At 40.3% G+C, this 27,474-nt stretch overlaps 1 protein-coding gene across 1 annotated transcript in view; it reads right to left on the bottom strand.

Annotated features, from left to right (window-relative positions):
- Positions 1–2,906: 2,906 nt before the first annotated feature.
- Positions 2,907–27,474, bottom strand: part of COL14A1 (collagen type XIV alpha 1 chain) — a 314,618-nt gene continuing 290,050 nt past the window's right edge. The window contains exons 42-45 of the mRNA XM_058443680.1: positions 26,057–26,245; positions 7,633–7,710; positions 5,420–5,575; positions 2,907–3,750 (exon numbers count right to left, since the gene is read on the bottom strand). Coding sequence (XP_058299663.1) covers positions 3,671–3,750; positions 5,420–5,575; positions 7,633–7,710; positions 26,057–26,245 — 503 coding nt within the window. The 3' untranslated portion in view covers positions 2,907–3,670. The remainder of the gene's footprint in view (positions 3,751–5,419; positions 5,576–7,632; positions 7,711–26,056; positions 26,246–27,474) is intronic.

Below are 27,474 nucleotides of genomic sequence, written 5' to 3'. Positions count from 1 at the left end.
GGGCAAGTAATTTAACGTTTTGTGCTTTCGTCTCTTTACTGGGAAAATCAGGATGATAGTGAACTAGCTCTTGGGTTGTTGGGAGGTTCAAATGAGTTAAAACATAAGTGGTAGCTTTTATTGTTTCTTGCCAATATTTCTGGTTCTCTTCTGCCTCCTAGCACATGGGAAGGCTGTACTTCTCCACCCCATTGAATGTGGTCATGTGATTTACTTAGGCCAAAGATCCATGAGTGAAAATGTGTGTCACTTCTGAAGGAAGCGTGGGGCAATGAGTCTCCATGTTCTCTCTCCTTTTGCCTTAGTGATCATGGGAGTGCATGTTGACATGGAAGTGTCCAAGGCAGAAGCAGTGTGGAACACTGAGCCCAGATGTGGCAGACAGCTGCCCTGCTCTCTTGTGTGAGCAAGAAGTAAGTGTTTATTTTGCTAAGTTCCTGAGATGTTAGGGATTATTACCACTGTATAGCCTAGCCCAACCTAACTGATACAACTTTGAAGCTCCTGGGATAGGCTTGGCCTATAGTAACTGCACAGTGACAACTTCAGAACATAAACACAGCAGTGTGGTTCCATGAAACAGCAATTTTCCCTTTACTGACTTAAAACAGACACTTGATCATGTCATTCCTCTGTTTGCAACTCCTCAGTTGCCTCTAATGACATTTATTAATAAAATAAAATGCAAATCACTAACTTCACACATACAGTCCCCCTTGCTTTGGTCTTCAGCCTTATTTTGCTCACTCTTCCACTCACTCTCCTGCCAAACGGCCTGCTCACAATTCCCTGAACATGGCACCTACCTTGCTGACAAAGGGCCTTTGTACTTGACAAACCGTAGGCTTGAATTCATCTCCCACACCTTTTCTTATCTTCATGTCTCTACTTAAACGTCAGCCCCTCACAGAGGGGCCCCTCCCACCCAAATGGAAGCAGATGTTCCTTTATTCCTCCTTTCTTATTCCTGTCTTAGGACCTTATCTGTGTCTTTCATATTCATCATGATTGATAATTAATTTTTCTATGGCCATACTACCCTGAACGCATCTGATGTTGTCTGATAATTAATTTTGCTTGTGTGTTCAGGTTTCCTGTCTTTTTCCAGCAACAGAAAGGATGCCCCAAGAGGACAGAGCCCACATCTCTTTCGTTGATGGTTTTATCCCCAGAACGAAAACACTCCCTGGTTCACAGTAATATTTGATATGGAAAGATGGGGTGGGGCAGAAGAGGTAAAAAAAAAAAAAAAAGAGGAAGAGTTTTCTAGAATTAAATTGGGGTCTTTTGGAATATAAAATACTACCCTAAAATGACTATTCCCAAAAGAAATGGAGAGTTTGTAACAAATGTGATGAGAATTCTGAAGGGTAATGTATTTTTTATGAAATGATGATTTATTACTTTCAGAAAACAGCATAAACTTACAAACTATAAATTAAGCTATATTTCTGCCAAAGTAAGTCAAGAAAAATGTACTTCAGAATCAGCTTTTATTACAGGCAATGTATTGTAAACTCGAACATCCAGAATCTGAGTTACACTTACTATTTTTAACATTTTACTCAATAAAAATCTGATATATTGGGTCCAAGTGATGACGCATTCCAAATTAATGTAACTTTCTTGCAGCTTAAACAAATTTAGATCACCAAGGGAAATCAAAGCCAAGAGTATTTGCACAACTCAAGAATGATGTGAATGGATTAGAATCTCTCATAGTGTATACTTCACCATTTATATACAAACTTTGAGAGTCTTCTGAGTGACATGGTATTAAACTTTGTTTCCAAGGGCCAAATACTAAAATGCATAGAATATCCTACTCTATACTCACTATTAAGTGTCATGGTCTAGGAAATCTGAGACAAAGAGTAAGAAGCAACTGATCACACACCCTAGTCATTTAAGTTGAAAGAGTTCTCTTAGGTGACTCTGGGTCAGGCCATCTTGATGGGCCTTAGACAAGTTTTCCTTCCCATAAATCCTGCTTTCTCAGGCAGAATGATATACCATAACTGAAAGGAAATGGCTGCTGATTATCTGCTCATTGTCTTCTTTCATTCCCTGCAAAGACACCAAAAAAACCGATTTGTTTAGACCCACCCCCTGCCCCCGCCCCCACCCCACCCTGCCAAAGGCACACAAGTAGATTGTTTGAATCCTTCAGGTGAAGTCTTCTTTCATCTCCAAAGATCAGGAGATTATGAAAAGGACAGAAAGTTAGAGAACCTGGTGATCAGACAGACACCATCCTTCGTGTTAGCCTTTTCCTGATCCAGAAAGAATCCAGCTTCTAGTTGTAAATGATCCCATCCCTACTTTTTAAAGTTAGTTGTTACTAGGGAGATGTTACAGAGAAGGAGCACATATTAAATTTACGGTTCTCTTTTGTTTCTGTTTCAACTAGCACATAATAGAACTCAAATCTTTCTCAAATACCTAGATTTTTCCTTTGTGAGCAAAAGACAAAGTATGGTTTAAGGGTTACAGTCTATTAGATTCAACCTCATTTCTGCTCTGCCTTCTAGGGGTTTTTGGGCTTTCTCAATATCAGAAGGTAGGTGGGCTCCTCAGTCAACTATTGGTAAACATTCATTTAGCAGAGGTCATGAATTTGCAGGATCTTTGCTGCCTGCTAGATTATAAATGAATAATAAAATGTTGCTAATCTCTTAGTCCCAAGTCAACTGCTTCATCTGTTTTCTACTGCACTCAGAATGAATGAATGAGTAAACGAATGAATGAAAGTTTGAATGCTTACCTAAACGAAGACAACTGTTGTCTTTCTGGTGGACACTCAGTTAAGACTACAAAAGCTTAAGGTGATACTTAGAAATGGAGGAAAAAGAATCCACATACATTGTTTTAAAGTTTTATTTGCTTACAAAAGAAAATGGAAATAGGTTTGTGAAAACTTATCTGCATGTACAAAGTAATCCCTGTAGATAAGGAGAGGCAACCCCTGGAACACACTGCTGGATAAATCGTTCATTAAAATTATATCTCTTTGCATCAGAGCTGTTGGAAAATCATTATTTCACATGAGTTAAAACCACTGAAAAACTAAATCTGTTTCTTAAACTACCAAATTCAGAAAGGTTAAATCCAAATGCTGATTTTTGCATACACATGAAACCAGTTACCAAGTGATCTCAGAGTTGGATAGATCAATTAAACAAGAGGTAGTTTCTCCAATAATGTCCCTTTTTTTCTTATCAGCAAGGTTATTCCTATAGCAAGTAGGAGTAAGTGACATATTCTTTGAACCTCTTTGCATTTTTTCCTGCTGGGGACATATTTCCTTCAAACACAATAATACCTGTTTGTTCATTTTAGGACTTGAGAGAGAAGATTCCAGAGTTCAATTTATTTTTCCCAATTCCTCTTTGAGCTCTCTTCTCTGGAAAAACAAATTATCTGACATGCCATTAAAACACCAAAGGGAAATCATTGCTACCATGTCATAGATTAAGGGAACTTTTTAAAAATATATATTTTTTGTTAATAATAACAATAATATTAACATTATCCAAGGAGGAGATTTAGGCCACTGAAATGAGCGCCGCCCCCCCCCCAAAAAGTAGCGTACAAACCACATGACAACATTTTCTCAAACAAGATTCCTTAAGAGTTCTTGCAGTTGGTCTTCAAATTTCTTCTGAGGCTATCAGACTCCAGGGCCCCACAGTTCCATGGCTTCCAGCTCATCTTGGACAGGGGTGAACTCTGGCTGATCTGGATGGGAAGCTAAAGAGGAAAAGTGGGGGTGGGGACTTGCTGCACCCAGGAATCATAAATTGATATTCTCCCCTCACCTGGGTCCTTAGAGACACAGAGATATCCTGCTGGGTAAAAAGCAGTGGATATCTTAATCCACCACACCCCTTGTACCTTCCCCATAAGGTTTCAGACAGTTAGTAAACAGACGAAGGGAAAGATACATTACAGAAATTGTTAGAAAACTAGAATCATAGCCAACCATTTAAATATGATATGTTTTATTTAAAGAAGAAACCCTGAAAACTCAGCAAAATTATAAAAGAAATAGAAATTTTAAAAAACGATCTCATGTTAGAAGTCCATCACCAGGGGACAGCAGGGAGGGGAGGTGATCAGGGGAGGAAGGGAGAGTAGGGTGGTCAAGGAGAAAGATGCCCATCCATCCTGTGTGGGGAGAGGAAGGAGGAGGAAGCACAGTTAAGTAAGTTTATTACGGAGCTGTCACACAGGGGAGTCTGAGATAAATTCTTGGCACACGATCATATACCTCTATCCAGGCTGACATGGAGCAGTCAGTGTCTATTAAAATAGACATATATGATTTGGTTAAGTTCCAATGTTATCACTCCATCATGTTTGGAGCAGAGTGGGCAAGAGGTTTGAAAGTGGGAAGGCAGGGATGCAGAAGAGGCAGGGAAGCAGGGTGTCCATTGTTAGGGGCAGGGGCTTGGTGGTGGTGGTGGTCGACAGGACAGTTCTGTATCCATAGCCAAATGTCTGGGGCCAATGTAACCACAGTGGAGGATTTCCACTTCAGTGCTGGTAATCATTGTAGGGGATCAGATCTTAATAAGGGATGGGAGTATTTGAGAGAACAGGGAGGGAAAAGATGAACAGAGAAAAACACATTAGCAAAACTTTGTTGACCAATTCCTGTGATAACTAAGGTTAAATTTCTACTGAAGCAGAAAATTTTAAATCCATTAACTAGTAAGTTCATGGCCCCACAGCAGTCCCTCAGCCTCTCTCTTGATTCTTCCAAGAGTGACTATGTCAGAAAAGGGGCCATTGCACAGCATGCCAGCATGCACACTGCAGATGTTTTAGGAAGCATATTCTTCTAGTCCAGTAGTTAGTGATAAGGCAAGGACAGCATGACTTTTGTTTCCTCTCACAACTATCCTTGGTCACCTAAAATGTGGTGCTTAAATGCACCTAAATGCAAGTGGTATGCAGGATTTCATCGAAAATAATCTAAGGAGCCCTCTTAATTATGGGAGAAGTTCTAAGTTTGACACTTCCCCAAACTAAGAGTAAAATTTTATGGGACGTCTTGGCCACATCACAGCTGTCACACAAGAATGAAGACTCCAAAAGAATGTTCAACCATGTCCTCCAAATGTGCTAAATATGAAGTCAGAGGCCAAGTCTATGTAGGTCATCACTGGGAAGCAAGGAAGACTTAGATGTGCTGTTATTTTGAATTTGCTCTTAAGGATTTTAAGGGAGTAGGCTCTATAGCAATTTGCACTTTATAGAAAATGTCTCGGGATAATTTAAGGAAGTGAAGCATTCAAGCTCTGCTTCCCATTCATAACCACTTTAACTTTTCTCATAGCACTATCTTCCCATTGTGGTACTAAGCATAGTAAAACATTGATCAAAGCCCACAAGAGGGGCTTTTTGTGACACTTACCTCTCACACCATAGGCAGAACATGATGAGGGGTCACAATATCCGGGCTGGCCAGAAGGACCTTGGGGTCCAGGAACCCCCAGATGACCTGGTGGGCCTCTTGGTCCAGGAGAGCCAGGGGGCCCAGGGCTGCCAGGCCGACTCTCCCCTGAAGGTCCTAAGAAGTACCCACAGATGAAAACCGTTGGTCTTTTGCCACAACAGGGTGAGTTTTGAGACAACCAGGAAGTAAACTAACTCTTAGAAGCAGCAACTTTTAGGACGATTAGGACAACCTCTTTCTACTCAATGAGTTCTTTTTCGTAGACTGGATTCCCTAGGCAAGTGTAATCACTTATCCTCCTGGAAGTCAATGCTCTTAATCAGCTCAGGAAACTGGGAAGCAAAATGTATTTTTTCTATTTCCTCTTGGATGTTAAAGGGAAAGAACCTTCCATTCTCAACCTTAGTTTGTTTTTGGAGCTTTTGTTTCCCAATGCAGTTCCTTATGAATCCAATCTATGGGCGTGCACACACACAGACACAAACATGAACACACTCAGAGCTCAACCTCATCATCTAGTTAGAATGGCCATGCAATTCAGTACCAGTTTATGGCCCCAGATAATTAAAGCTCAACCTCATCAACAGTTAGAATGGCCATGTAATTCAGTACCAGTTTATGGCCCTTAAAGTAAATTTGTATGAGTGTGAAATTGTCCTGGAGGGGACCAATGACAAGTTTGAAATTCGACCCAATATACTAATCCAAAATTTCTTTAAGCTTGTTTACATTAATTGAGAATTCAGACTGAGTAAAAATAGGAGGATTAAAATTGTTGTGAATTGAAGAAATTTGTCAGCATGTTTTTTTTTTTTTTGGCTTGTATGCTTGTTTTTAGGCCCCAGTTCCAACAGTGTTGAAAAGGCATTCTTCAACTATAATGGAATTTCTCAGCTAGAACTGAAATGAAAAGTAGGAACAAGTATCACCTCTATTTGAATAGCGTGGTGGCTCTCATATATTCAGCTCCTCAATCAGCACTCACCAACCACCCATTCTGTGTAATGTGTAATGTTATATCAGTTCCTCACATTGTCTCTAATAACAGAAATATTTACACTCAAAATGAATTGCATTAGGAACCTCTCTCAGAAAAAGTATTTTCCAAAATCCTTACTAGATTGGAAAGAAAAATCCGTCAAGCACTTTACTTAATGTGGCTAAGACTGACATTATAAATATATATTATAATAAGATTGCAAATTATAATAATTCTAATATCAAGCCTGATCATCTGGAGACCATTCTAAAAGCATATAATACACAAAACTCAAAACTTCTACAGAACTCATTCAGTAAGATTACCACGGCAGGAAATACTAGTGCTCACCAAATAGCCTTGTATTTCTCTAGATTTTGTGTCTGCCTTGCAGTTCAGTTGGGGCTAGGTGATTAGTTCCAGACAATAAAACGTGAACAGAAGTGACATCTCATTCTGTTTAGGAAGTTGAGACTGATGTGCCTTCTTTTTTTTTTTTTTCGAGACAGGGTCTCCCTCTGTCACCCAGGCTGGAGGGCAGTGGCACCATCACGGCTCACTGTAGCCTCAACCTCCAGAGCTCATGTGACCCTCTGTTTCAGCCTCTCAAGTAGCTGGGACTACAAGCACATGCCACTACGCCTGGTTACATTTTTTTTTTTTTTTTTGTAGAAGTGGGGTTTCATCACATTGCCCAGGCTGGTCTCAAACTCTTGGCCTCAAGTGATCCTCTTGCCTCAGCTTCCCAAAACGCTGGGCTTACAGGAGTGAGCCACCACACCCAGCCCGATGTGCCTTCTTTATCTTTCTCTTGGAGGCTACATGATTCACCATGGAGGTCATGGGTTCTGAGATGGAAGAGAGCTACCTTATTCATATGAAACTTTGTGTGATTGTGAAATAAAGCTTTATTGTGTAAATCCACTAAGCCTTTGGGATGTATTTGTTACTACAGCATAGTCTGTTCTATCGCAACTCACACAAACAATAAGATCTCAGAATATGCTCTAACTTTTTGGTCTTGTATATCAGGAAGATTATTATTAACAAAGAAGCCTCCCAATAAAACAAGTAAGAAATACAGTCATTTAAGTTACATACTAGGATGTAAGATGACCATTTTCCTCACTTGCAATGCCAAGTGAATATAAAAATGTACATTTGCAATTTCTTGTTAGGAAGGAAGATTTACCTGCTGGTCCAGGGGGGCCTCTTGGACCTTGGGTTCCAACGCCTGGATTTCCTTTTTCTCCCTTGATACCAGTTAGACCTGTTTAAAATAATTTTTAAAAATGTTTAAAGTTCTTTTTAAAAGAAAATTTTGATAGTTCCATTTTTCTGGAGTTCAAAAGTGCTTCTCTGATGAAGACAATTAAGTGGGTTCGTTTGGGGTTATGAGTACTATGGGACTTTTAAATTAAATTCTGACATTGGTAGCATACGTAGAATCACATGTTGAAGTCTGGTTCTGTATTTGAGTGTGTGGGCTGTATTTGCTATTCTGCCAGTCTCTCTTTCTCCTTCCTACTGAAGTCACACAGCCTGCCAAGAACTGGCCCTTGTCTTTGCACGCACCAGGCCACTGGACTTATGCAGCTGGCACTCCACAAGTAGCACAATAGAAATCACAAGTGAACACGTCTAACATTTTCCTTTTGGTCCACCCTGTAATGTATCTGCAAAACGCATGAATTATAATTAGGCAGCAACATTCTGAAGAGCGTGAGTTTCCATTAAAACTTGGAAGCTTCAGAAAAGCCTGTGTTTGATTTGGCTGATTCAGCCCCATAAAAATCTAAATCTATTCGTGTTTCTTTTCCATGGAGCAGACCTCTTATAATTTACAGTGCTATTAACAAACTATACATTTTCACAGGCAAACAACAAAGAAACATATACTCTGACACCTCATTATCTAAACAAGTCCTATCACAAGATCACTTGAAAGGTGAGAGCACCTATATTGAGGCCCAAGATAGGGTTGCATTAGACTGGGGTCTGGGTTATCCTGGCTTACATCATAGAAGATCTTTGCTGTCTGTTTTTTGTGTACAACAATGCTTTGAAATAGCGGCATGCAGAACAGCATCTCTGTTTAATTATACCTACTGAGAAATTATGTTGAATTGGCAAAGCCTAGAAGGAAACATCAATAAATGAAAAATGGCCAATTTGACAGGTAGCAGGCATGGAAAGGCCTTGCATTTTTTTTAAATTACAAATAACTATTTGTTTACTTTAAATATAATGTATATTCACTGTCAGCAAATTAGATGTAACAAGCAAGATGCTAGCACTTGAAAATAATCACTTTTAACATCTTACTTTATAACTTCCAGAAAGAAAAGCGTTGACCTAGTATTTGTTCTGGAAATCACTGGTAAAGAAGACTCCGGTGAGGAACTAACAGGTTTTGTTTTTTTTTGTTTTTACACTGCACATATAATGGTTGTTCCTAACCTGCAGCTTTGGTATCTTTTGTGCTCCCAGTAATGATCTCTTGTAGTCAAGACATAGCCTGGCATCTCTTTTAAAAAGCTCTTCTTCTTACTAGGAGTCACCCAGGTTGGTCCACTCATTGCTAGAATTCCCAAACACCCAATCCTATTGCATGTCACCTTGATAGTGCTATCTGGCTTACAAAAGACCAGTACCTCCATGACAGCCCAGGGCACCAACCACCATGCCTGTGACTTTCTGTTCAGTGCCTGGTTCTTCTCTTAGGAGCCCATAAGGAAAACAACGATTTCTCAAAGTAAAAATACCACCTCATCTGAGTTTTAAAAGCACACAGCTAACTCTGACTCATCCATATTTAATGCTCAATTGCTAATCAAGTTGTTCAGACAGAAAACCATGCTGTGGAAGCCTACTGAGTATTAATTTAGCAGCTAATTGGAGTTTGTAGTTTTTAGCTGAGAGGCGCCACTTCACTTGTCAGTGCTTATGCCCCAGTGTGCATCCGGGAATTTAGCCGAGAATCCCTCTTCTTCTGTTTGAACTGGAGTCACTTTGCCAACAGAGAACAACTAATTTTGAAAGAGCTAGAACATAATAAAATATACTGATGACTAACACCAGGCTGTTCCTGATTAAGAGCATGGTGACTCAGTGGCCTCTCACGACCTCATGGTGCAGGATCATCTTTAACAGGATGGCTCCTAATGCTTAATTCTCCACAAGAAGACATAGATCAGACAGAAGAGGATATCTGGGAAAGTATTATTGGTACTAATCCCCTAATAATAGTTTACTGACTTGTTTTTTGCTTATTCATAAAGAAAGCACGAGGTGGAGAAGACTGGGAATAGAAAATCTGGTTGTTTTAATTTTCTCATTATACAGAGAAAAATAAATGGAATCAGATATTATCTGTAACATATGTTGAAGTAAAAAGAGAGAACGAGCCTCACAAAAATATTAAAAAGAAATTCCAGCCCTTGAAATGCCTTAGAAAAGAAAAAGGAAAAGGCCTAAAGACATAATTATATATTAACAAGGAATTTTAGATTTTATTCTTTCTTTCTTTCTTTCTTTTTTTTTTTTTTTTTTGAGACAGAGTCTCACTCACTCTGTTATGCAGGCTGGAGTGTAGTGGCATAATCTCAGCTCACTGCAACCTCTGCCTCCTGGGTTCAGGCAATTGTCCTGCCTCAGCCTCCTGAGTGTCTGGGATTACAGGTGTGTGACACTATTCTTGGCTAATCTTTATATTTTTAGTAGAGACAAGGTTTCACCATTTTGGCCAGGCTGGTCTCGAACTCCTGACCTCAAATGATCTGCCCACCTTAACCTTCCAAGGTGCTGGGATTACAGATGCGAGTCACCATGCCTGGCTGATTTTGTTATTCTTCAAGTTATTATATTACAAACTACATTTAGGTGACTACATTAATATTTGTCCACATATCCACTTAATGGTTCTCATATTGAAGGAATGTTCATGTCCATGACAACTGAACTTGGTTGTAGGCCATTTTTTGGAGTGAAGCAATCTTGTTACAAATTAGTATTTAAGTACCTTAGATGAGGATCAAGATCAAAGGCTAAGCGTAGAGACTTCAGATCTCTAAAAATAGATCTGGATATATTTTTGATAAGCTTGGTAGGACCTAATTAAAAGGAGGGAAATAAAGTGTCCTAAAACATCAGGCTGTGACTATCCATGAGATGCCTGAGGGCAGTGAAGCCTGGGTATAAAGTCATTTTTTACAGACAAAACCCAGTCATGGCCCATCATAGATCTCTTTTGCACAGACCCAAGGTGGGGCCACCTGGTGCTGAGATGGGGTCACCAGTGCTAAGTGCCAGTGTCCTTTCCACAAAAACATTGAGACTCAGGGGACTCATGGGACTCCCAAATGCTAATTTCCTTCTTTTGAAATGCCCTTTACCTTGTCTGCCTCCATAACTTCTCCTCATTCTTTAAGACCCAACTCAAAATTTCTCCATAACCATAGTAGGCAGAACCATGACAGACTCAAGAGGGCAAGGAATATTTATCTTCTTCCATGGCTATATCCCCAATGTATAAGTATCATGTCTTCCACATAATATAGAACTCGCAAATACTTGTCGAGCGAACAAACAAATGAAAGAATAAATAAGTGAATGAATTCTTTGCTTTCTTAGTAACTGCAATCCTTTGGTACTGTGTATTCCACTGCATTACCTATTCTCATGCCCACATGGCCCCAAAACTATAGGCCTCTTAACTGCTGGAGCTGTGCCTTACTTATCTCTCTAGCATCAGTCCATGGCCACTCTTAGGTGGCCCAATAAATACTGGAAGACTAAATGAATTGAATGCCTAGACTAATATTCAACTGCCCATTATTATTATTTTTTAATTTATTTTACTTTTAAGTTCTGGGCTACATGTGCAGAACTTGCAGGTTTGCTACACAGGTAAACGTGTGCCATGGTGGTTTGCTGCACCTATCAACCCATCACCTAGGTTTTAAGCCCCGCACACATTAGGTATTTGTCCTGATGCTCTTCCTCCCCTTGCCCCTCCTCCCGACGGGTCCCAGTATGTGTTGTTCCCCTCCCTGTGTCCCTGTGTTGTCATTGCTCTCACTTATGACTGAGAATATGTGGTGTTTGGTTTTCTGTTCCTGTGTTAGTTTGCTGAGGATGATGGCTTCCAGCTTCATCCATGTCCCTGCAAAGTACATGATCTCATTCCTTTTTATGGTTGCATAGTGTTCCATGGTGTATATGTACCACATTTGCTTTAGTCCATCATTGATGGCCATTTGGGTTGGTTCCATGTCTTTTCTATTGTGAATAGTTCAGCTGCCCATTATAAGCAAGCATATCTTTGAAAAATCAACAGACAAAATTCCTTAGGCTGAAGCTTCATTTTTACACTCCTCGGTTATGTGAACACTGCTTTTTCTAACAAGTTCCTTGTGTGGTGGTGATACCAACTACTGCCTTTTAGAGATGAATATAATTGGCTCCAATGAAGTTTGAGGTACTGCAATTTTTAAAATGAGCACAGCTCGTATAAATTAAGATCTAACTTAGCAAAAATATGATTTAGCCAAGATTAAAATACCCTTCGTTTTCTGTAGAGTAACCAAAATAATATTTAGGATCATCAGAAAGAAGTCCCCTCCCTCCATCTCCTCCTCCTCCTTCTCTCTTTCTCTTTTTCTAATGACTATCTTTTAGAGCAGTTTTGGGTTCACAGTAAAACGGAGTAAAAGATACAGAGGTTTCTCATATACACCCTGCTCCCACAGAGGCATAGCCTCGCTCATTGTACAACATCCTCCATCAGAGTGGTACATTTGTCATACTCATTCATTCTTCAGAGTCTCATTAGAAACCACTTCAGGTTGCCTGATTCTCCCTCACCACTAACCTAATACTGACTCATCAATATTTTCATTTTCTGGCCCACAAAATCAGAGACTTGCTTGTTTTAGATCTTCATTCTATTCCAAGTGCCAGTCACACATTAAGCACTCAAGAAATATCTGTTAAAGCAATGGATGAATGAATGGAATACAAAATTTGACTGCAGACTTTGACAAATCAAAAATGTGCCTGAGAGAATTTATCAGCACTGCCTATAAATTATCTCACTAGGTTTCGGATGCCAGCTGCTTCACATGAACAAACTCATGTTGTTTTCACATGAGCCAAGAGGGCAGGCACTGCTATTAACCCTGAAAGAGAGCTGGATCCTGAGAGGGTAAGTCACTTGTCCTTAGCTAGGAAATAACAGAGCCAAAATCTCAACCCAGGCAGACTGGCGCAGAAGCCTCTGTGCTCAACCACCGCACTCCCTGCCTCTCCATCCTAAGCTGGACCTGAAGGCTCTTTCTTGTCTTGCTTGCTATAGTTATGGCTTCCCAAACCTCCTGCCAAATGTGTCTGCACACTCTCTCTGGCCTCACACTCAGCAGTCAGCCCTGTGTTTATCACCACATTTCCTCAGCTGCTTTCCTCAATTTGTATACTTGCTGTCCGCCCTGAGCAAGATTTGGAATTCATTTTAAGAGGATTTATCCTGCTCACACTAACATGTCCAGGGGCTGGCCCTTGGTTGTCTGTTTCCTATTTTCTTTGGCCTGTTGGCCTCTGAGTTGGGAGATTTTATTCCTTTTTATGGCCCCCCTGACCACACCATGCACTCCAGCCTGGAGTTTTTGCTGTTTGTGGAGCACAGTCACTCCTTCCTCATCCCCAGACATTCTGAGGAACTCCCAAGATTTATGCCCAGGAAGCTATGCAAGGCCTGGGGAATGCTTCCATTGTAATTGTACCAAAAAGTCGCAGAGATTATAGATCAAAGCTTGCTGTGTTATTATATTGTCTGTTGCCTGGGATATACTGGTGATGGATTGCAAGTACAGTCTGTTCTTCACTCAGTGTTTGTGTGAATGCCTACTAAGAGCAAGGTACTGGACCTAGCACCTAGTTACAAGAAGGCAGATTAATCGGACTCAATTCAATAAGTACTGTATGCATTTTGTTAAGCTCTGCTATTTCTGCATGTTTGGTCTGTAGGACTAGTACCAGTTTCTGGGGCCCCATGCTTTATGCTAAGATGGACAGGAATGGAAAACATGTAGTTGTTTTATATGTAAATGAGCCTTGCAAATGATTGCTAAAGGTCCCTCTTCCTATTCTCTTTTTCATATAACAACTGGCCATCTACTGTGCCTTTATAATTCAGGGCTCAGCCAGGGAAATATAAACCACTCTAGATCTTTCAGAGAGAGGAAATTTGGAATTTAATACAGAGACTTGGTAACATGGATGATGGAAAAGCTTAGAAACCAAGCAAAGATGTAACTTACAAATTGGCAAGAACACGGAGCCACTATTACCTGTAGGAGAGTAGAGACAATGAGAAAAAAAAATGTGACTGGAGCCCAGAGCCCAGGGGCTTCTGGTGGGATCTAGAAACAGAAGGGGAGATTGTCTACTAGAAGCAGGGGCGCAGAGGGGTGGTGGCTACAACTGGAGTTGCAGAGGAGACAGGGGTGGGGTTTGCCCTTCTTTGTACCCTCCAATCTTCCTCAATGCTTTCCATTGGGCTGACCTTGCCAAAGAGCAGAGGGCAAAGGGGTCTGGACACCTAGCACCACGAAGCTAAAGCCCCGAGAAGGCGAACAACACAAACTGCCTAGCCCAGTCCCAACATCAGCCACTGGGAATCCGGAGTCAAAAGCACCCCTCCTGCATGTAGCAGGTTGTCATGGAGTAGGAAACACAGATAGGTAACAAGTAGTTATAATGCAATGTGAAAACAGCTACAGCAGAATATGAGAGCATGGAACTGAGGCATCTGTGGGGACTGCAGAAGGCTTCCAATAAGGCTGAGCCCGAAATGACGTCTTGAAGAACAGGTATTGTCTGCTAAAGAAGTGACGGATGGGCACGGCGGCAGACGAACGTGCATGCACAAAGGCTTGCAGGTGAGAGACAACAGAGCATGCCTGGGGGACCAGAAATGGTTTGGTATGGCTTTGGCAGTTTCAGGTTGTTTCACAGGCAATAGAATATAAGGCTAGTTTAGGCCAGAGCATGACAAGCTTTGTGTGCCAGACTATGGAGAGACACTAACTTGTAAGGGCCACCTTCAGTACCCCCTACTTAATTTTATGTTCGGACTTCGTATTCTTTTTCTTCAAGAGGAACCCCAAGTTGTAAGCTTCAGGTTCCATAAAACCTGGATCTGCTCCTTCTGGGTGCTACAAGGCAATACATTGGTTAAGGCAGCCTGGAGTCCTGTAGAGCCTAGCTCCACCGGTAAACCCTGTGCTATTTCCACAGAAAAGTCAGAGGAAAACAGGTTGAATCATTAAGTGGGGCCACTCAATGGTCAAAGGAATCCACTAACCAGAGCAAGACCAAGGCACAGGGGTTAGCACTTCGGGTCTTTCTGTTAGTCTTTATCAGACAAGACAGTATAGGTAGAGGGTCCTTTGGTATTTTGACCACAGAGTCACCTAAATTTGGGCAGCGAGAGTGAGGAAGTGCAGTAGGAAGGAAAGAGGAGAAGTAGGAAGAGTGGAAGTTAAAAAGAGAAGGGTGGAGAGAGAGAGAAGATGAGGTGCAAAGTTCATCAGTGCACACCAGCCTAGTGTAGTCTGCACGTTGACCATTCACAACTGCAGGTGAGTGGCAGGAGAAAATTGGCATTAAATCAGGCATCAGGAATCCAGGCTTTTTGTTCACCCAGTTTTGCCGCTGACACTATGACCTCACTGGTACATAAGAATGTTAGACCAAATGCCAATCTATTACTTTCTGCTACAAAATTTTGATCATTCCTCCTTAAGAGCTATTATATTATTTCCACTATTGACTATTAAGAAAATTATAAATTATTCAAAATTAGTGGGAAAAGGAGCCAATTTCTATAGCTTAAAAATGAACATTTCAGGTTCAGCATGAATAGTCAACCAGTTGATAATATTTAAATTGGAGCTTGGTCTTCATTCCTTGCAGAACTGGAAAATGATATGATGCTCTCCACTCTTGGAAAAGTGATCTGTGTCCAGGCACTGGGATAAGGTCAGGGTCTACAGAATTTAAAACAAAATGTGTTATGACCAACAGCCCTTCATGATCAGCATGAAAGACCCATTACTATATTCTCACTCATAAGTGGGAGTTGAATAATGAGAACACATGGAAACAGGGAGGGGAACATCACACACCGGGGGCTGTCAGGGGGTTGGGGGAAAGGGGACATAGAGCATTAGGACAAATAGCTAATGCATGGGGGGATTAAAACCTAGATGATGGGTCGATAGGTGCAGCAAACCACCATGGCACATGTATACCTATGTAACAAACCTGCACGTTCAGCACATGTATCCCAAAAGTTAACATAAAATTAAAAAAAAAAATGATAAACACATCCAAAATCAAGGATACTCATCATGTTTTTCCAAACTAGCAAAGAAGTTCAGGGAAGTCAAACTACTTCGCTATATTTACATAGTAATTTAATGCCAAAGTCAAATCTAGAACAATGAAAATGGAAAGGATTAATGAATATATCTTTTCGCTGCATGTTTTCACCCTCCTCTAAAAACACATTTTGATAATTAACTTATTACAGTCATGGCTTTGAAAGCCATGTCAAAAAATTCACCAAAAATGGTTTATCACAGCTAATACAAACAACTTTAGTTTTATCATATGAACTACATTATATTTCCATTTTACTTATGTTCAAGCCTTGAAAATTTAGAAAATGACAAAATGCATTCCTACATTTTTTTAAAAAGGAGCTTCTTTCTCTCTCTCTCTTTTATTACCTAGTATAACCAAATCTCCTTCTTAGAAAACTTGCCGTGATTTTCTGGCTAAATTACACGATGATGACTTGAAAGGAAATGCTTACATTGTTCACGTGGCAGTAATCTGCTATCACCATGATGTCTCAGGACTGATGCATAATATCCACATGGGCTTTTGTTTTTATCAGAGCTCAAGGTATGAATGAGAAATGGCAGTCAAAAAGCTAGCCAAGAGGTTATCAACACTATAAACTAGTTATGACTTAGGAAATAACTACTGTATTCCATGTATTTATGAGGAATAAAAGAAAAATGTACATCAAAATTTGTTTTGGGGGATAATGTAGCCTCATTGTAAGAAAGGATGAACAGAAAGAAATCATTAAAGGCCAATTGAAGAAAGTATACTTTATCTGGGTATTGAATGACACGTGTCACACACTAATGCAGTAGGATTAATCAGCCACTGATTTATCAAATATTGGTTTAAACTGACTAATAGACTTTCCAATTAAGGTTTTAAAATTTTTTTATCTACAGAAACAATGATATTAGCTTCCATGGCAAAAACAAAACAAAACGCTAGTTATAGCTTATTATTACTGTAACAGTCATATTGTACTAATTGTAAAGGGTGGGAACACAATTTAATGGTAATTTTAATTTGTCAATGGCTTTTTTTCCTCTCATTCTTTGTGTTTGATTTGAAAATGGATTTTGTTCTAATTACAACTAATTTCAGAAACAGGAACACAAAAGGTATTAGTAGTCTTCAAAAACATTTTCCCCAATAATTGCTACTGTTTTTAAAGGTGCCTATAGCTGCATCTTGCATTTCCCTCTAAAAACCTACATCTGTCATTTGGATGATTTAAAAGAATACAGGAGAGGAAAACAAACGTAAGTGGTGAAAACAGGCAGTGTAAGCCAACTCTTCACAAGAGCCCTTCATTATTCAGCACTGTAGACGTCATACTGCTTGGCAATCATTTCAGTGGATGAGAGCATCACCCTCTTTGCAATGCACAGCCAGAAGGCCTTGTTTTAATTTAGAAGAGTATGATGGTTTAAACAGACACTGACAAAATCTTTAAAATGCCTCCCTCCAAAGCGTACAGCCCAATTCCTCTCTACTTGAGTGTGGGCCAGGCTTAATGACTCCCTTCTAACAAATAGAATATGGTGAAAGTAAAAGCTTGGGCTTCTGAGACTAGATGTCAAAATCGTAATGGGAACTCCTCTGCTCTCTCTCTTGGATCAGTGGCTCTAAGGAAAGCAGCCTCTATGTGTTGAAAATGAATTCGCAACCATGCCCCACGAAGAGCTCTGCAGCGAGGAACCGAGCCCTCCTGCCAATCGTCAGCCAGGGCTGGAGACTCCTGCCAACAGCGCTGTGAGGGCACCATCTTGGAAACAGATGCACCAGCTCCAGTCAAGCCTTCAGATGACTGGCCTCCTAAATGACATATTGACTGCAACTTTATGCAAGACTCTTAGACAATAGCACCCACATAAAACTCAAATCCCTGACCCACAAAAATGGACATTATATATATTTGTTGCTTTAAGCCACTAAGTTTTAAAGTAATTTGTTACACAGCAATAGATTACTAATACATAGAGTTTCTTTCTGCAGCCATGATCAATGTAAAGAGTCACTTTGTAATAAAAAAAAAATCAATAAAAGATGATGCAAAGAAGAAAAAAAGAGCATTCCTTGTCAATGCCTTAAGATGACTATACCATTAGGAAAACACAATCCACTAAATCTTCAGATGAAGGTCTTGTTCTGAAGGGCATTCAAATTGGACTTAACCAGATGAGTACTGGGTGGCAAAAAGAAAGAGAAAATTATCTGTATTCATCTTTCAGGAAATGAAAGGCAGGGGATGGGGAATCAAAGAAGGAAGAAGGCAACATGTATTTCGGCAGATTTTTTTTTTTTTTTTTTTTGAGAAAGAGTCTTGCTCTGTCACCTGGCTGGAGTGCAGTGGTGCGATCTCGGCTCACTGCAACCTCCACCTCCCAGGTTCAAGCGATTCTCCTGCCTCAACCTCCCAAGTAGCTGGGATTACAGACACACACCACCACACCCAGCTAATTTTTGTATTTTTTTTTTAAGTAGAGACAGGGTTTCACCATGCTGGCCAGGCTGGTTTCAAACTCCTAACCTTAAGCAATCCGCCCACCTTGGCATCCCAAAGTGCTGGGATTACAGGTGTGAGCCACTGCTACTGGCCTATTTCAGCAAATTTTTTTTTTTTTTTTTTTTTTTTTTGAGAAGGAGTTTCGCTCTGTCGCCCAGTCTGGAGTGCAGTGGTACGATCTCTGTTCACTGCAACCTCCACCTCCCAGGTTCAAGCAATTCTCTGCTTCAGCCTCCCTACTAGCTGGGATTACAGGTGCCCGCCAACATGCCCAGCTAATTTTCGTATTTTTAGTAGAGACGGAGTTTCGCCATCTTGGCCAGGCTGGTCTTAAACCTCTGACCTCGTGATCCACCTGCCTCGGCCTCCCAAAGTGCTGGGATTACAGGTGTGAGCCACTGCGCCCAGCCTATTTCAGCAAATTTTTAACAGCAATAAAAAGAAAGAACACATCTCATGCAACTGAATATCCACTGTAATACAAAATCATAGGGAAGACTTGAAAATATTTCAGTGCCATTTAGCAAATAATAACGAAAGCTCTACCAGCACTCGATCTTTAATCAAGATGATCTGCCCCATAGAGATAATTTTTCCAGGAATCAGCTAGGATACGTGGGGCATTAAGAAATTTCACAAAAATGATTTTTACCATTGCAGCATTCCTGGCTCAGAAGTGCTATGGTTTTACTCAGAAGTGCTACAGTCTCTTTAACCACAGGAATATCCCACTTCTGTCTCCCAGCTTTAAAATCAATCTGGAACTCAGTTTTCTTTATAGATGTTTGAGTCCTGTTGACTCACAGCTTAACCTGAGCATTAGGGAGACAGGTTTAGCTTTTGTGTGGGTGCACCATTTCCCTGCCATGCTGCCGTTTCTGAGTCTCTGAGAGGGAGTGTTACCTATTCATGGTGCCCAAAGGAAGGCTGATTCCTTGTTTACTTTTGTTTGCTTGGGCGAGTTCTGTTTGCCATTGAGCACATGGGAAAAGGAGGACAAGATAATTTACATTTATTTGCATAATGCAATCATGTGTTTATTATCTTAGTAGATCACCACTGTGAACACAACAGAGACAAATGCAGAATGACATAAGTCTTTATAATGGCATCCTGAAGTAGAAATTGCAGAAAGTTTACCTTGCTCTTAGGATAAGTTCAAATTCCTTACCCAGACTCACAAAATGTTGGTTGCATCCTGTGGCCTCTGTCTACTCCTCCCTCCTCCTGAATTCTTACTATCCTTTTAACTCACCAAGCTCCAACTATACTATTCTTTTTTCTGTTATCCAAAGCAATGGAGCTTAGTAGGGGCAGTGCCATCCCTAGGAGATATTCTTGATACTTGTAGGGGAACTTATGGTTGATGAACTGATTAGAGGTGGTTTTTACATTTAAATACATATTGGAATAAATTTTTTGACTATAAATTACTTTCCTTTTAGTTCTCTTTTGTATTACACTAGAGAACATTGTAATTTCTCTATTTAGTGTTGTTTGTTTAATGATATGTGAAGATAGGTTATATTTAATATCTGTGAATTTTATTTTGGAACAGTAAAAGAGACATGAGAAATTGTTGTGAAAGGGAGAGTCACTGCTTTAAAGGTTTCAAGCCCTTTCTCACCTGAGGACCTTTGCACATGCTATTGCCTCCTCTGCCTAGAATGCTCTTCCCCAACTCTCTTATTGCTATGGCAAGTTCCTACTAAAGTTCTAGGTCTCAGCTAAAACATCACTGATCGAGTCAGTCTCCTTTTGTATGCCATATGTTATCCTGTACTTTTCATAGCACTAATTACAACTGAAATTAAATGATTCATATATTGTTTGCTTAATATCCATCTCCCACTAACAGTAAGGTGCCATGAAAGTCAGGAAATATATACCCTGTTTACCACCATGTCATCAATGCCCAGCACAAGCTGGCAGTGTAGTAGATGCTCAGTAAGTACCACTGAATGAATGAACGGAGATTCAGAGATTAAGTTTTAAGCTTAAGTAGTCAAGATCACACAGCTAGTTAAGTGGCGAAGCCAGCAAGCACAGGCATTCTGGAGTCATACATATCTGGATCTGAATTCTAGACCCCTATTGTTCCACTGTGTGACCTTGGACAATTAACAATCTAGCAGAGCCTCAGTTCCCTCACCTAACATGGAACTAATCCAGATCTCATAAGATTGTTATGAGCATCACATAACATGCTTAGCGATTGACACATAGTAGTTGCTTAATAAATGCTAGCACCCATTCTTCTCAAAGACCATAGTGAGTGACATCTTCCTTTACATTCTGAAATCATTTATATTCTATATAACTCATTTAGCATTTACCATCTTCCAGTGTGTACCCTCAGCAATCTTTCATATTCCTTCCTTATCCAAACCAGATCTTCCACTTTACCCAAATGAGGTAGTGTGTACAGGACTGAGCGCAACACTTGGCAGATGCAACCAGACCCTAATAAGTAAAAGCTATAAATAATAGTATTATCTATCTGCCAAACTGTAAAAGCTTACATAAACACTGCATTTAATATTTGCTGACTTATTGTATAAGATAAACCAGATATGAATTCCAGCTGTCCAGCTATACAACCTAAAATGAAAATCTTTAGATGGTTAGGTTAGTTAGATGATCAGAGGGTTTCTCTGATTCAAAAATTTCGGGAGGATTATGGAAACTAAAGGAGTTGCATAAAGACTGAAATCAGGCTAGGCGCGATGGATCACACCTGTAATCCCAGCACTTTGGGAGGCCGAGGCGGGGCGGGGGGGGTCAGTTGAGGTTAGGAGTTCGAGACTAGCCTGGCCTACATGGTGAAACCCCATCTCTACTAAAAATACAAAAATTAACCAGGTGTGGTGGTGCCTGCCTGTAGTCCCAGCTACTTGGGAAGCTGAGGCAAGAGAATTGCTTGAACCCAGCAGGTGGAGGTTCCAGTGAGCCAAGATCCGAGATCACACCACTGCGATCCAGTCTGGGGGAGAGAGCAAGACCCTGTCTCCGAGAAAGGAAACAAAAAAAAAGACTGAAATCGGGGGAATTTTCTAGTTCTTTTCAACTGAATGAAGAAACTTAATTTTGTGAACTATAAACCAACAAACTTATTGTTGACTTGTTTAATATATGGCTCAAGATACCAGTGTAGAGAATGAACATTTAAATAAATTGAGTAAACAAAAACAGATGAATCATCTGGGAATGATATGCGCAGAGCAGAAAAAGAAAACGATCTGTAATTGAGGAAATCTGGTTTGGAATCACCCAAAAATATGACTCGAGAGTGAGCTGAGGTCAGAACAGCAATTGACAAATAGTAGTCAATCACTAGATTGTCCAGTCAAGCACTGGATTGTCATGGTTCAGTGATCAAAAGAGGAACCTCAGAGCTGGTCCTCTCTTCTGAATTTTGGGATAATGAGAAGCCAGGTTATACAGAACCATTTACATGAAGACAATACAGGGTTTAATGGGGAGAGGTAACCAACTAGCATCCCATGGAAAAATAGCTTTTCTTTGACATAAATTAACAAAGAAGAACAAGTGACAAGGAAAAGCAGGTGAGAAATCGGGCTGCTTAATATAAAGCATGATATTATGCAAATGAGGCCTCTTCATTGCTAAGTGCCAATAATTAGACAAATCTAGTGGGATTTCAAGCTTCAGATAGAAAACTTGAACAACATTAGCCACAGGATCCCTTTGAATCCTTAAATTCTAAGAATTCTCTATTACAATCTGTGTAAGAGGATAGCTAAAAACTGTTCCACACAAACTTACGAAAAAGACTTTAAGTTACAGGAGACAAAGGGTTAATGAAGAGAGAGACAGACAATCAGATGGAGCAAAAGTGAAATCTTCTTTTAGATAATAAGAAAAGTCATGAAAAGCCATGTACATCACATTGCGAATATGAAAGGAAAATCCATAATTTTTCTTCTGCTCTCTAAAAATGCATATTCTTTGTCATTTCTCTGATAAAGATGGGGTTAATCAAAGACATTGTATGGGGATAGTGTTTTTCAAACTAAGGTAATGAAACCCAAGGTCTCTCCTCATTCTTTTAACAAAAGAAGAAAACAGGGAATAACAGGAAGGGTAAAAATAATTTCTTTTGTCCCAGTTACATACATTTGCATGCATGCATATGCATAAGCAATATTGCATCATGATGTCAAATGTATTTTTTACTGTGTATCACATTTTTAAAAGTTTGAAAAACTAGAATAGAAAAGTTAGAGTGGGCACTTCTTTTTTTTTTTTTTTTTTTGAGACAGAGTCTCGCTCTGTCGCCCAGGCTGGAGTGCAGTGGCGCAATCTCGGCTCACTGCAAGCTCCGCCTCCCGGGTTCACGCCATTCTCCTGCCTCAGCCTCCGAATAGCTGGGACTACAGGCGCCTGCCACCGCGCCCGGCTAATTTTTTGTATTTTTTAGTAGAGACGGGGTTTCACCGTGGTCTCGATCTCCTGACCTTGTGATCCGCCCACCTCGGTGTCCCAAAGTGCTGGGATTACAAGCGTGAGCCACCGCGCCCGGCTAGAGTGGGCACTTCTGATGAAAAACTATTCAAACTGAATGGAGTTGTGAATTTAAAAAAAAAATTTATTTCCGTAGGTTATTGGGGAACAGGTGGTGTTTGGTTACATAAGTTCTTTAGTGGTGATTTGTGAGATTTTTGTGCACCCATCACCTGAGCAGTATACACTATACCCTATTTGTAGACTTTTATCCCTCACCCACTTCCCACCCTTTCCCCCTGAGTCCCCAAAGTCCATTGTGTCATTCTTATGCCTTTGCATCCTCATAGCTTAGCTCCCACTTATGAGTGAGAACATATGGTGTTTGGTTTTCTATTCCTGAGTCAATTCACTTAGAATGCTCGTCTCCAGTCTCATCTGGGTTACTGCAAATGCCATTAATTCATTCCTTTTTATGGCTGAGTAGTATTCCATCATATATATATGCTTTATATATATATATATATATGAAAGAAACTATCTATAGATATAGATAAAGAAACTGTGGTGTGTATATATATATATATATGTATTTCTTTATCTATATCTATCTATCTATCTATCTATACCACAGTTTCTTTATCTACTCGTTGATTGATGGGCATTTGGGTTGGTTCCACGTTTTTGCACTTGCAAATTGTGCTGCTATAAACATGCATATGCAAATATCTCTTTTGTAAAATGACTTCTTTTCCTCTGGGTAGATACCCAGTAGTGAATTTTTTTTAGGAAGGCTCCTATGAGGCTCATAGGAAGCCTAAGCAGAAAGTGAGCCTCATTTCAGTGTTCAGGCCAGAATGCTCAACAGCCATATTTCTCATAATCTTGCTTTTGTAGTTTATTATGTGCTACATACACTGCCTGGTAATAGTACTTATTTTTACTCATTACAATATTGTGTCCTTATAACATTATTTTGTTATGATGATAATCATATTTTATATGGCAGAAGAAAACAACAGTCTCTGGCTCTTATTTCAAGTCTTGATGTTGGCTGACTTTGAGCCTTTTTGGCCTTACCTCAATATCTCCATATGCTTCCTTTTATAGAAAATGAGAAAGAGAAAAGATAGCTGAAGACTTCAGTTTTTAAATTTTATTGTTTTGACTTAGTGGAAAGACAGACCTTTCCTCTCTTAATCTTTCCTGGATATTTGGATCCCGAGGCTAAGAACCAAACATCACTGCCTACCTTGCAGCAGCAAATCCAAGCTGCAGCTGAAATAACTTTGCCGGGAATGAAGAGCCCCTTGGATGCTGGCCTACAAGCCCTGACCTACAATAGTCATCGCAGAATCACACCCTTCAAGCGGTCATCAACTAAAATCACCTTTCCCCATGCTCAAAGGGCATTTCTCACTTTCCGTCTTACTGTCATCTTTTATGCATTTGTGAAATATAGGATTCTGCTTGTCTACTGTACTCTTTAGAATATACATCAATATGTATGGAAGAAAATTACATCATGGAAATTCATATTTCCAAAGGTCGTCTGGGCTGCCCTTTGAGAACCCTTGGGTGATTTTTCTGTGGTCTAATCATTCAAGTGTACTTGCAGAGCAGGAGAGACTCGGTCTGGCAAGAACAGGGCTAAGCCTTCCAAAAAGAACAAAGACAACTTATGACTTGCTGGGAGTGACTCAGGTGCTGGCTCTGTGCTCACTGAGTCACAGTTTCTCCATTATTGACAGCAGCAGAGGATGCCCTGCTGACAGAGGGGGACACATTCCAGGCTGCCAGATCTTTGGTATGTTGTGAGGGAATGATGCCATTTTCTATATCTGCTGATTTTGTGCCCTGACACAGGGAAAAACTTTCAGAAAGAAAAATCAGAACTGGGTCACAATTAAAGCAACAACTATCTAGTAAGTAACTATTAAGTGCAAAGCAATTCAGAACCAACCCCTGCTCTCAACAACCTGGCTGTTTGCTAATGCCTGATGAGTGCTAAAACAGAAAGAAAAGACAGTAAGGGCATCAGGTGTTCATGGGGGCGGAGACATTCGGGTTCTGGGGTGATCAATAATAATTTCATGCATAAGACAGCTGAGCCTTGAACTAAGAGTACGTTATATGGAAGACAAAGGAAGGAAAGGACAGTTCCAAAGAAAGAGAAAAACAATGTGTACAGAAGTGCAGACGCAGAAATATACAAGGCCTGTTGGCATGAGTCAAAATAAATATGAAATACTGTTTTTGTAATCTGTATTTAAATCAAATTTTATAAAAGGAATATATCCTACCCATCCCACAAAACTAATATGCCTCACAGAGCAGATAGGTAAAAGTTAGCTTTTCCCCAGGTCTATGTTCTACAAAATGTATCTTAGAAAATACTCTGATGAGTTGTCTCTCTTTCCCATCACTTTCTTCATTGTTAATATGCAACCCTGACTTCCTACATCTCCTTTACCTGCTTCTGGAATGGAAGATCTTAGTCAACTATAGATTCAGCCAAGAGTCTTATTATTGTATTACACCATACTTCTAAGACCTGTAGATGGTGGAAGAAAAGGCTAAGTAGAATCTCTGTTTTAAGGCAACTTTAGTGGGAAAGACAAAACGTTGGCCCATGAAACTATTAAATAAAATGTTGTCTGATATAATAGGAAGATGAGCCGCAGACAGTATTTTAATTTGAAATTTAGAGCTGACACGGTCTATATAGGAACATGTGAACCATATGCTGATACAATTCAGGAGTCTTCTCAGGACTGCCACTGACTATTGCCCAGTCTGGGCACTGCACAAATAAAGCACCAGCAAATCACCAGAGTGAGTTCTCTGCTTGCCTTGACATTGGTGTGATGCCATGTTTGGTCATAGGGCGGCGTCATTTTCCAATTCTTCAACCTGGAAGGGGCACCCTTTTTGGCTTCATCCATCTAGAGGGGATATCTTTCTTTCATTAGCTCGAATCCTCTCAGAAGTGATTTGGGGGTTCTGACCTTCCTCTTTCATATAAGTAGATATGGCTCTAGATAATCACTTGGCAGATTGCTCAGTTTTCTCAATCTCAGAGATAAATAAACAAGAAACTGAAGAATAGATGGGGCAGAATTAATTTAAGTCCATTGTTTCAGGATTTATCCTTGTATAAGAACCACTATAATGTTCTGCATCCCTGCACCCATCTCAGAGGAGTTCCTCTGAGAGAAGGGGCCCAGCTTACCTCGCTCTCCTGGGGTCCCTGGCACGCCTGCATTTCCGGGGAAGCCTGGTGTGCCTGGGGGTCCTTGTTCACCAGGGGCTCCTGGTGAGCCTGGCCTCCCAGGCTCCCCAGGAGGACCTTGGACAGTCCGGATGGATGAGGAGTGGCTGGGAATCTGATTGAGGATGGCAGTGTACCTGGCCATGTGACCTGAGGCATGAAGCATAAAGACAGCATTCAGTGAACTGTCACACAAGGAACGAGGGGACCAGGGGTGTCATTTGTTAAAGCTCCAAACAATTCTGTTAGACACCCACCAAAGGAAAAATCACACCCCTTTGAAATATGTTGATTTCCAGCTTAACATTTTTTTACGTTTTACTCTGGATGATATCAAGGGCTGGACTGTTGTCAAGTGGCATCTCATGTGTTTGGAATTCTGCAGCTCACGTCAGCAACTCAATAAACATCATTGAGCAGAAGTTGTAAATTTCTTCTTTACCCTCAACATTTATCTGACCCCTAGACCCTCACCCAGCTGCCATTTCTCTAGCAATTACTCCCCAAGTTACTTGTCTTTTCTACAACACACAAAGCCTCCCCAACCCTCTTGCTCACAAATCCCCAGACAAGTGCTCGGTCTCAACTCATCTCTTGGTCATCAAGCCTTTTTTTAGGAATCTTTACTTGGGTCTCAGCTGCAGAAACTCCCACTAGCTTTGTATTTTTAAAAAATCTGGCACTCTCTCCCACAATCCCTTAACTCAGTTATGTCTGGAAAATATATATACAGATATATGTTACTAATTAGAAGTATAAAGTACTTGATACCATGATGTCTCATTTTTCCAACATCACTAGGAGATGAGTTTTCCCAACATAAGTGAATTTTCTAGTTTACTATTATTTATCCATTTTGAAAATATTTAAAACTAAATAAAAATAGTAACAATGTCTTCAAGGAATTCACTCTAAAATACATTCAGTGCATTCTTTCCTTAAGCATTGGATTGTCACTGTAAGTAGGGATCCCCTCCTGATGACTCAAGGTTATTAGTAGGCATGTCCATTGTGGCCTGGGCAGGTGAGACATTTCCTCATTTGCTTTTTCAGCTTCTGCCTTTCACCTGGGGACTGTCCATCATCATTTTCCCAGCTGTCATCACTTTGGCCTTGCATAATTTCCCGTGTAACTCTTCCTAGCATAATTCTGATCAACTGTGAACTAAAAACCAGAGAAGTGAGCTTGTGAGGAATTATTTGCTAACTGATAAATCCAGTTCTGAGTGGCAGCTGAAGGAATACAGTAAGGAGCCCAGAGGAAACTGAAGTAGCGTTAGGGAAGATGGTTGAGGTGCCAGAAATACAGCCTCTGAGTAGGTTGGGCCTGGCTTATCAAGTTGCATCAAACTTTTTGATTTCCTTCTAGTATATTGACA

This window comes from Hylobates moloch, unplaced genomic scaffold, assembly GCF_009828535.3.
Source record: "Hylobates moloch isolate HMO894 unplaced genomic scaffold, HMol_V3 SCAFFOLD_9, whole genome shotgun sequence".
Classification (NCBI taxonomy): Eukaryota; Metazoa; Chordata; class Mammalia; order Primates; family Hylobatidae; genus Hylobates; species Hylobates moloch.
The sequence above is the reverse complement of the archived record's forward strand: the minus strand, read 5'-3'. Positions and strand labels throughout refer to the sequence as shown.